The sequence below is a fragment of the Portunus trituberculatus genome, chromosome 14 (assembly GCF_017591435.1).
Source record: "Portunus trituberculatus isolate SZX2019 chromosome 14, ASM1759143v1, whole genome shotgun sequence".
Classification (NCBI taxonomy): Eukaryota; Metazoa; Arthropoda; class Malacostraca; order Decapoda; family Portunidae; genus Portunus; species Portunus trituberculatus.
Window position 1 is genome coordinate 7,352,840 of NC_059268.1, and position 11,474 is coordinate 7,364,313.

The 11,474-nt window shown below is 37.5% G+C and overlaps 1 protein-coding gene and 1 non-coding gene across 3 annotated transcripts; both read right to left on the reverse strand.

The window, feature by feature from the left end:
• Nucleotides 1-138: 138 nt before the first annotated feature.
• LOC123503372 (galactosylceramide sulfotransferase-like) lies at nucleotides 139-11,328 on the reverse strand. Of its 2 annotated transcripts, XM_045253072.1 has the most exons (9): nucleotides 10,982-11,328; nucleotides 9,832-9,964; nucleotides 8,241-8,414; nucleotides 6,912-7,010; nucleotides 6,396-6,548; nucleotides 4,804-4,941; nucleotides 4,164-4,406; nucleotides 3,529-3,639; nucleotides 139-2,943 (listed from the first exon to the last, which is right to left on the reverse strand). In XM_045253072.1, exons 1-9 carry the CDS (start codon nucleotides 11,092-11,094, stop codon nucleotides 2,917-2,919), a joined length of 1,191 nt encoding a protein of 396 aa, XP_045109007.1. In that variant the 5' UTR covers nucleotides 11,095-11,328; the 3' UTR covers nucleotides 139-2,916. The 2 variants fall into 2 exon arrangements, with proteins under 2 accessions (XP_045109007.1, XP_045109008.1); XM_045253073.1 differs by lacking the exon at nucleotides 9,832-9,964 and having other exon boundaries at nucleotides 10,982-11,316.
• Trnam-cau lies at nucleotides 9,564-9,637 on the reverse strand. Its single transcript has one exon. It is a non-coding gene; the product is annotated as a tRNA-Met (tRNA).
• Nucleotides 11,329-11,474: the final 146 nt, after the last annotated feature.

Here is an 11,474-nt window from a genome sequence, read left to right on the forward strand (position 1 = left end):
ATATAGCGATTGGAATAGTTTAATTTGTGAAGTAGCCTTTATAAGATGAGTTTGGGAATGGTATGAATAGTGAGTGCAAGAGGTTAGATGGTGTAGCATCTTTGCCTCAAACCATAGCTAGGATGAGTTATAGTTGGAGTTTAAAGGCAGTGGTGCTGTTTTACCTTACATTGAGTCTCTCTCTCTCTCTCTCTCTCTCTCTCTCTCTCTCTCTCTCTCTCTCTCAATCCCCAAAGTGTTACTTATGACATTGTTTTGCAGCTTAGCCATAAATTGATCTGAAACTGAAAACATAAATTAGTTAAATTGTATTCCATTTTTTGTTTATATACAAAATTTCTTATTTCATCATTGTTTTTTAAGAAATCCCACTACGTTATGATTTTATGCATTTTAGGATTATTTTTCGCTCAAGGAAATATTTGTGTTATATAGAAATTTGATTATCAATTAAGTTTCTCGTTACATGAAAGATTAAACACTTTTGAATTCTGAATGCATATAATGTATTGAATTGAAGTATGCATGCGAATCCTTTGAGTTGTTCTTAAGTATGATGTTCACACTTATGAGTTACAACCTCAATGGGTGTACTTTTGATGGTTATTTATGGCAGAGGCAGGAAACAAACACTTCAGCTCTATCTGTATTTCTCCTTATCCCTTACTGTTTTCTTCCCTTTACTTTGCTCCATTCATTGCCCCTATGTCTTAAGTTTAAAAAGTTTGCAATAATGAAGTCATACAGTTCTAAATATTTATTTCACTATAAGTGTTTTAATTTTTTATCCTTATACTTTGTGATGGAAACACTATGGATTACTTTTATTGACCTTATATCATTTAGATTCAAAGCTATTATACACTGTGCCTCTGGCTTTTCATTAATAATGGAAGCTTGGTTCATTTAGTTATTTTGTGCTGTAATCAGTGGAAGAGAGGGTGTTGGGAATTATGATGGTGCATCAGTATTATTACTGCTCTTAAAAAGACTTCAGTACACATATATTGTCACAGTACCCATTTGAAATTACAGCAAGTGTAAAATATTCACCACTGCTGTCCAGCCAGTGGTTGTGTAGCACCAGATGCTTGCTGACTAGCTATGTTGTTAGGAACTCCTAAAATATTTTTTAGTAATTATTGCAAGAATTGCCTACCACTACCTAAGCTCCTTGCCATTAAAATCACGCTCAATTCAGGAAACGGGTCTGTTACTACTGTAGTAGCTACTGCTAGTTTTGCTATAACTACTACTACTACCTTTCAATTACCACAGTATTTTTTCCTTGAATACTAACTTCATCCCTTGCATATTCTTAGGAGAGGTCTTGAAGAATTGGGGTCAATCAGCCAAGGTTTTTAGTAAATTGATTTCCTTTTCTCACTTCCTCACCTTATCACTTCTGAAAAGCCTTGGACATGCATAGTCTGGATCACAGTGTTGTTCCTTTCTTTCCTTTCTTAATGTTAAAACCTCCACTTTCCTACTGAGTACCACTATACTACTATGACTACTCTTAGTACCACTACTATCACGATATTATTAATTGTTACTGCTTACTGTTGTAAATATTCATTCATTTGGCTTAGAGTTGAGGCCAAGGGCATTTAAGGTGCTCCTAGATTTAAGTTTGAAGAGTTATGTAATGGAGAGCTGAATGTGTATGAAGCTCTCATTGTTATGTTGTCAGATTATTTTTTTTCCTCTACTCTCTCTGTTAGGAAAGGTTTTTAGAGTTCTCCATTTTTGTGTATTATGTAATCATGCAGATGATGATATTATATTGTTTCATGTTTTCTTTCTCTGGCTCTGGCAATTGTGAGAAAGGGCAAGTCATTATTATTATTATCATGAACCTTAGAAAAGAGGAGGAGCCCATGAAATGTATTTATATTTTTACTGCTAGCATTAGTGGCAGTGGTTCTTAGATGTTTTCCTCTCTCTTTTGTTTAACTTGTAGCTTTTTATCAGGTTAAAATATCATCTCCTTTTTAAAATTAGAATTATGTTACATTTATTTGCCTCAAATAACAGTGTATACAGCACTTTGTGAAAGACAATACAAAGATTGATATTTCAAATTTTGAGTGTGCTAATCTTTGGTTTCAATTTATCTTCTCAAGAAAACCTAAAATTTTCCTGTGGTTGAAAACCCCTGTCCTAGAAAGAATGTCTTTAGTGTTTTTTTATATAAGAGAGAGGAAGAGCAAGCACCATATCATTACTGGATAGATGAGATGTGAGTGTAGGAAACCTGAATCATGTTTTCAGGTGTGTTTGCACTGTCATGAACACAATAATAGTCATAATAAGAAAATATCAGATTTTTATTAATTCTCTCTCACCAGATTTCCCAGTGCTAATCCACAGGAAATATTTACTGTGTTCAATTCAATAGAGAATGCAAAAATATAAGAAAATAAGGTAAGCTGCAAGAAGCCAGTAGGCCTATAAATTAAAATCCCTGCATAAAACCTGGCTACCTATATCTGCTTATAATCTCTGTCCATCACTTCATCTTTTAAAGCTTCTATTGACTCAATACCAGCAACCTCATTACTTCAATCCCTAATGGCCATTTGCCACTCTAATATCTAGTCTCTTTTTAAAAGCTAGACTTTACCAAACTTGAACCCAAAATATGCAGTTCTATTTTGACCTATCTTATCCTATAAGTTTATCTTCTCTCCTAATACTGTGTTTGGAATAGTAGGATGATTCTGATGAAGAATCTAGCTATGTTGTTTTTTGGTCTTTGTCTTCTTTGGAGTGTAATGGTGCCACAGCTTTAATGCTCCAAAGGTCCTTATAGCAAATATGTCAACCAATTAGATTCTGGTGAGTTGTCATGTCCTCTGGAGGTAGGTCTTGCATTATCTGAGGACTTTGTAGGTTAGGCTGGAATCTTGGGAGCTATCCTGGAGGTTGGCTAGTATTGGTCTGTGGAAATGAGTGATGAGAGTGAGTGGAGGAATTGCAGTGGAAGTGGTGGCAAGGACAATGTAACAAAAGGTGTCCTTGGATATCTGTGTGGGCACCATGTGTAGCAATAATTGTTGAATAGACTTGGCTTTTGTAGGAAGGCATTCAGGTGACTATCCTATTCTGAATCTGTTATCTTCAGAATGAAGGGCACCCTAGAAGAGCTGTGTCTCCAGTCTGATGTGTCCCTTGTGATGCTCTGTGGGGTGTCTTTTCCAATATAAGATGGCATCACATCAGCAATTATAAGTCATTGTTTATGAATTGATTTTACCCTTTCATAACCTTATTACACTGTTTTGCCGAGTCATATCACAAAATGATTTTTCCATAAAAAGTTTTCATGGATTCTTTCATGAAGTATTGAACAGTACATCAGCATATTCATCTTTATAGAAGTTTTAAATATCTGTAATACATGTTTTTTGTGTCCACTCAATCCCTAGCCTTTGTAAATTTGTATTCATATGTAGATATTTACTTGTCTATCTATCAATCTTTCACAGTATATTATATTGCCAAGAACTAAAAAGAATCACTCACTTTGTGAATGGTGATTTCTTTACGTTGCTTCTGTCTCAGTAAACTTAGGAATGAAAGCTCTGGTAATGTATAAAGACTGCACATGTCACCATTTGCCTTGAAGCCTTCCACCTGCAAAAGACCAGATATGCAATTAATAGTCAGTAGATAATTCAGGTCGCAGTGAAGGTGACATTCATTGGTTTGAATTATTTGTGACAGAAATTTTTTTTTTCCTTAATTCACATTCTAAACATCACATATAGTACATATAACATTGATAAGCATATAACTTTTTTCTTTTTTGTCCTGGCCTATAGCACCTGTAGGTAACTTGAAGAGTATTGGAAGTGCTGTTAACCTTCCACCCATTAGTGGCACAGCAATTTTTATTTATAATGGTACCCATATTAGGGCCCATATCACCATCCAAGCACATCTTTGGTGCAACCACCTAGATAGAACCTGGGTATCATGGTGACATGTGGATAACTTTAAACCACTTGACAAATGGCAAAGTTTCAAGGTGGTACATGGTGGGATTCAAACCTACGCATGGACTGTAGCAAGAGTATGAGACATTACTTAAGGTATCAGTGTATATAAAATCCTGCTGGTTTGGAGTCTTTGTGACAAATTGAAATTTCAACAGTCACCTTATTTGAGCTGGGCCTATACTTCCCAGCAAGTTGTGGAGCATTTTTTTTTATGAAACTGCATAGATCCATGAGCACTGCCATCATGTCTCGTAGCCTGGACACTGCTACTGCCATTCTGTCCCTTCCATAGGCTTCGACTTGTTGGTCAAACTTCTTCAAGAAATACCTGTATATAAGATAATCTGGAGCAAGCTTTTTCTGCAAGATATTCCGTAATTCCTGCCGTAGAGGCTTTTTGAACTGTGGACAAAGAGAAAGAGAAAAAAATGGAATGATATTGGTGTGCTATAACAGCATTATCCAAAAGTACTGGAAAAGAGGAGGATTATGCCAAAGAGTACTATATTAAATGGTCTACACTGAAATGCATTGTTATATTACAATAAAAGGCAACTGACTGATTGGTAAGGTTCTCATTTATGTTTTCTCATTGATGATGCAGAATTCTTTTCAAACTAATATTAGAATCATGAGGATACCCTTAAGGACCTTTAAAAAAAATTTCACTAGTAGATCACTTGAATGCAGTCAGAATTAAGACCAACATGTCTAAGAATTTTGCACCAGAGGTACAAGTATAGAAAGCAGTTTATGTAGAGATTGAGATTAAAACCCATTTCTTATTGCTTTCCCTCACCTTATTCCTGAGTGAGTTGAGGTCCAGCACAAGCATGTCACTCAGCTCCCAGCACAAGTAGTCGGCTAGTAGCACCAGTGACTCTTCCATCCTCTCCACAACCATCACCAACCCAAATTGCTCATCTGCCTGCATTACCTATCCATTCATGAATCAGATTATTCTCCCCTTCTCTATCACACATACAGATTCATATTGTTCTTTGACAGTTTTTTATCATGTAAAATTGAAAGCGTTATTGCATAACATTGCAGCCCAATCATAAGTAGCTATAATATCCAATGCTGCAGCACAAATTTATGAGCATAAAGAAAATAATAAATTTGGATAATATGATTGTTCAAGTACTGATATAAAAACAAATTATATATTTGGTTAACATAAAAGTGAAGTGACTCAAAATATATCTACAAAGGACAAAAGAGCAAATTATGTTTTACACACACACACACACACACACACACACACACACACACACACACACACGCATACACATACACATGCACACACACACACACACACACAGACACCCACACTCGGTAGCTCAGTGGTTACAGCGCTGGCTTCACAAGCCAGAGGACCGGGGTTCAATTCCCCGGCCGGGTGGAGATATTTGGGTGTGTCTCCTTTCACGTGTAGCCCCTGTTCACCTAGCAGTGAGTAGGTACGGGATGTAAATCGAGGAGTTGTGACCTTGTTGTCCCAGTGTGTGGTGTGTGCCTGGTCTCAGGCCTATCCGAAGATCGGAAATAATGAGCTCTGAGCTCGTTCCGTAGGGTAATGTCTAGCTGTCTCATCAGAGACTGCAGCAGATCAAACAGTGAAACACACATACACACACACAGGAAATGGGACTACCAACCTTGCAAGATAAAAGAGAAAGTGGGGACCTAATAACAATGTTTAAAATAGTTAATGGCATTGAAAAGATAGACAAGCAAGACCTGGTGCTGGTGGGAGATGAAGCTGGAAGGACAAAAGGACATGCAAAGAAGATCAGGAAGAGGCAGTGTGTGAAGGATATTGGAAAATACAGTTTTCTGCATAGTGGAAAAATGGAATGCATTGAGTGATGAAGTTGTTACAGCACATAATGTGTATAGCTTTAAAGAAAAATTAGATACATGGAGATATGGAGACAAGACACTATGAGCCCCACTCGAACCCTGTACAATACAAGGTAAATACATGTAACTAGGTAAATACACACACACACACACACCTAAAGTATGAGAACAAATTAAAGATATTAAAACTTCCAACTTTGCAACAGAGAAGAGAAAGAGGAGACCTAGTTGCTATATACAGGGCAAGGAATGGATATAGTTGATAACAAAGAAGACCTACTGGTGTGGGACTCAAGATAGACAAGGGGACACGGCACAAAATTGAAAAAGACCACATGTAGAAGAGAAATTAAGAAATATTGTTTTCCAAACAGAAGCATAGAAATATGGAACATGTTGGATTAAACAGTAGTTCAAGCAAGAAATATCAATGACTTTAAAGCTAAACTGGATAAGTATGGAGACAGGACAGCACAAGTATAGCTCTTTTCCTGTAAAACACAACTAGGTAAATACACACAGTACCATATTCCAGACATCACTAAGGTTATTGAGTTTTTCTTCAGGCATCCCAAAGTCCCAAGCCATTGTATTGTAGTGAAAAAGGCCTGCCTTGTTCTCCCTCTTCTGATTGGTAGGCACCTCTCTGATGTACTGCTCCAGGGTCAGGCCAGTCCTCTGAGGACAGTATTAGTGTTGTCATTATGAGTACAGAAAAAAAATGGGTTCAAGCTTGAGACAGTTATATTTGAAAAAGGAATAGAAAGAAAATACTTAAATACTGATGGATGAATGGAACTGACTCAGTAACTGGGTTGCTAGTGCTAAATCATTTGCAGGTGTTGAAAGATTTATAAATTTATGGATTAGGATGATAGGTGGAAAAAGGTAGGCATGTTGTATGAAGGAACTGCCACATGTAGGTCTAATGGCTTCTTGCAGTTTTTCTTATTCTCTTACATTTCCTCTTATATTCTTATTAATATCACCATCATCATCAACAATGTCAATAATTATTACTACTAATACCATTACTAATACCTTTTTGGCCCTGGAGAAGGCATAGAAGGCTTCGAAGAGAGCGATGGGTTCCCTGACAATGGTGAAGAATACAGTATTGGTTGGCATAACTTTCTTCACCTGTAATGGAAGGGAGTTGAATAACACACACACACACACACACACACACACACACACACACACACACACACACACACACACACACACACACACACACAAGGGTAGTGATATTACAAAATATCATCCCAATAATAACTGTAATATGGATGCACTTATGTTGGCCAGAGGATGCCTCCCCAGGTGATAGAGATGAGTACCATGGAAAATTTTATTGAATATCTATGCAATAGGTGTGTGTGTGTGTGTGTGTGTATATATATATATATATATATATATATATATATATATATATATATATATATATATATATATATATATATATATATATATATATATATATATATATATATATATATATATATATATATATATATATATATATATATATATATATATATATATATATATATATATATATATATATATATATATATATATATATATATATATATATATATATATATATATATATATATATATATATATATATATATATATATATATATATATATATATATATATATATATATATATATATATATATATATATATATATATATATATATATATATATATATATATATATATATATATATATATATATATATATATATATATATATATATATATATATATATATATATATATATATATATATATTAATCTCAGTGCAGCCTTTGAGGTATTAACGTGGAAATGGTATAATTGCCGCTCAATTCCATGTGTTCAAACTTTACGGATGCTGTTCAAGAGAAAAAGATCTGAAAGTTACAGTTAATATTCAAGAGATACAAGAATGTTTCGGGTAAAGGGGATAACAGTGTTGTTGAAGACGAGGTGACGACAGTTTGCGTCAATTGTGGGTAGATATGTAAGAGGATGAAAAAAAAAAAACTATGTTCCCAAAAAGACTTCTTATGGCTTCTCCCGCGTGACCTTTATTTCCTGCAATAAGAAACGGCGTAAGTCATTCTAAATGATAAAATCAGAAAACAAGGGAAGCTGGCAAGCAGCAAGAAGCGATCCTCGGCACATGTGACAGACTGCATGCATGGCAGTTCATCATCATCATTAGACTGGAGAAGGTAAGAAGTGTGACAGAGATCAATTATGAACAACAAGGAAAAAGGTGGGTGATAAAAGATCCCTGTGGAACACACCAAGAGAGAGAGAGAGAGAGAGAGAGATGGGAGGGGCCGAACTTAGGTATAGCACAGCGGCGTCACCTACCTCAATGTGGTTCCATTTGGTGTGGATGGCAAAGATGTTGGGCTGGAGTTTGTTCAAGGTGGAGGAAAGCATCATTTCGGCTCGGAAACTATCGAGTCCCGTACCGAAGAAATTTCCCTTTTCTGGCAGAGCGAATTTGAGATTGTGTTTGTAACCATAACGGAAGAGAATGTTCTGTTGAGAGAGGGATGTTGTCTGATTTTTGTGCAGTATTGAGTCAGGTTCTTTATGTAATTTATTTTTCATTCTTTATAACATAGATGAATAGCATATTTTTCTTTATGATTACTGTTTGCACACACTCCCTTTGGCAGTTTTGGAAAACTGTGATCTTGCACATCGTTTTTTTTTTTTTTTTTTTTTTATCGTTGTCTCCTTTTGTCTATTTAGTTCCATGAAATATCTATTTAGTATTGCGTTTTCGTGCAACACTTCGATCAACATCTCTACATATGACATCTGACCTCTTTTTTTCCCGTCAGAGAGAGAGAGAGAGAGAGAGAGTGTGTGTGTGTGTCATCCCTGGCACCTACGATCGTCTGTTTCATGGTCTTTCATGCAGCCAGTCAATTCCTCTACATAAACAGCTCAGCTCATATTGACCGATATTCTGGTAGGACTGATACCACTTACACACCACACACCGGGACAGCGAGGCCACAACTCTCGAGTTGCATTTTGTACACACTTTATGCTAAGCGAAGAAGGGTTACATAAAAAGAATTGTCCATTTGCCTCACTACGCCAGGAACTTGATCCCGGCCGTATAGGTTGTTTGTTAGTCGAGCGTGCACTATGCAGTGCGCGCTCGGTCGTCTGATGGTTACCCAGCCGGCCTTTCCCCTACGGAGAGAGCTCAGAGCTCGTAGTGACCGATTGTCGGGTAGGACTGAGACCACATCACACACAACACAAACCGGGAAAGCGAGGCCACAACCCCTCTAGTTACATCCTGTATCTATATTACTGCTAGGTGAACAGGGGCTACACATTAAGAGGCTTGCACATTTGCCTCGCCGTTTCCCGGGACTCGAACCCGGGCCTTCTCGATTGTGGGTCGAGCGTACTAACCACTACACTACGCGGTGTGTAATTCACTGTTTGATCTGCTGCAGTCTCTGACGAGACAGCCAGACGTTACCCTACGGAACAAGCTCAGAGCTCATTATTTCCGATCTTCGGATAGGCCTGAGACCAGGCACACACCACACACCGGGACAACTAGGTCACAACTCCTCGATTTACATCCCGTACCTACTCACGTACCTACTCACTGCTAGGTGAACAGGGGCTACACGTGAAAGGAGACACACCCAAATATCTCCACCCGGCCGGGGAATCGAACCCCGGTCCTCTGGCTTATGAAGCCAGCGCTCTAACCACTGAGCTACCGGGCCGTGTAATTCACCTCGGTCGCCTACTGGTCACCCAGCCAGTCTTCCCCATTACGGAGCGAGCTCAGAGTTCATAGACCGATCTTCGGGTATGTGTGTGTGTGTGTGTGTGTGTGTGTAGGTAGGTAGGTAGGTAGATAGGTAGCAAACAAGCTTCCTTGGTAGGTAAGTAGGTATAGGTAGGTATATGGCATTACCTGTATGGCAGTAGAAGCACACTTGTGATTCTTGAGAAAAGCAATATTGGTCCGCGGCGAGCATGTTACTGGCACCGTGGACATCAACCTGTACTTTTGTGACCTGTTCAGGAATGACCCGCTGTTTGAAGAGCTGGGTTTACCACAAACAAATCACATATTAAGATGCGTAACTTGATTTTATTTAGATCGAATTTCAATGCACCCGTCCTGCAGTCAGACTATAAGATAAATGAATGGACTGATAATCGTAGATGGCAAGAACAATAAAATATCAGCAAATGCAAAGTATATAGCTATATATTCGTACTTATAAATGTAGCTGGAGGGAACCTTAACATTAACTACACAATGAAAAATTAGACTTATTAAGATCTGATTTAAGTCTTTTTTTTATGATATGTTCTACGTATAGCACCTGTAGGCATACTTGAAGAGTATATGTGGAAAGCGCTGTTAAGCTTCCACCCATTAGTGGCGCAGGCAATTTTATTTATAATGGTACCCATATTAGCGCATCTTTAATGTAACCACCTAGAACCTGGATATCATGGTGACATGTAGGTAACTTTAATCCACTCTACAAATGGCCTATAGGTTCAAAGTGGTATGTGGTGGGATTCGAACCTACGCGTGAGCGTCTGCCTGATCCCACGCTCACCACCTTATCCACTACGCCACTTACATATTCGATTGTAATATAAATTTTTTCCTGGCTATTTTGGACAGCTAGAGGAGAATAAAACTTTAAGATTCATATTCCTATTTGTAAAAGATGTGCAAGTTAAGTGGCATATGGTAAACATATACTCTATAATATTAGATAAAATCGCAAGTAATTGGTTTAAGCATGATAAAATTATATTTAATAGCTAGGAAGAAATTTATTTCACAATCGAATATGTAACTGATTTGGTAATCAGGTTGTTAGCGCCGAATCATTAGGAGATTCTAAAAGAATAGATAAATAGATTAATAATGATGACAGGATGATAGCTCACACAGGGTCTGTCATGTGAGCTTGCCAACTTATCTGATGTTCTTGTATTCTTTCATATATCATGCAGTTAAAAAGTTCAAAATTTCTCTATCAGATAGATATTTGTGAAGTTGTGAAATAACGAAAGAAAGATAGATGGCCTGTACTCACCTTGTCAATAGGAGCAGCTCCCCATCCATCAGCAAACCGCCACAAAGGAGTAACACCACCAAGGAAAACAGCGTTCGGCGGTACCTCAGCAAGACCAGCACGTGTTTAAACATTATTTAACAGCTTTAGTGTATGGTACAGTCCAGACTCTCAGTGGCAGCAGTGGTATGTGTAACCCTGCATCTGCTTGAGGTGGAGTTCTATATCACCATTCTTGTTCCAGTAGATGTACATACAAGCAAACACGCTAAAAACAAATTACAACAGACGATCACAATGTCTTGAATGTTCCAGTAGCCGCAACACACAGGAGTGCGGCAGGAGCTCCAGTAAGTAATGCGAGAGGTTCTGCTTTGACCCGTGCACGCAGTGTATAAAAAGAACCGGTAGAACTAACGGGATTGGTCGGTCCACTTCCATGCAGGGCTTCCATGCAGCAATTGCTTGTTTCTCATGTAGATAGGATCTTAAAGCATTATTTCGTTTATATCCT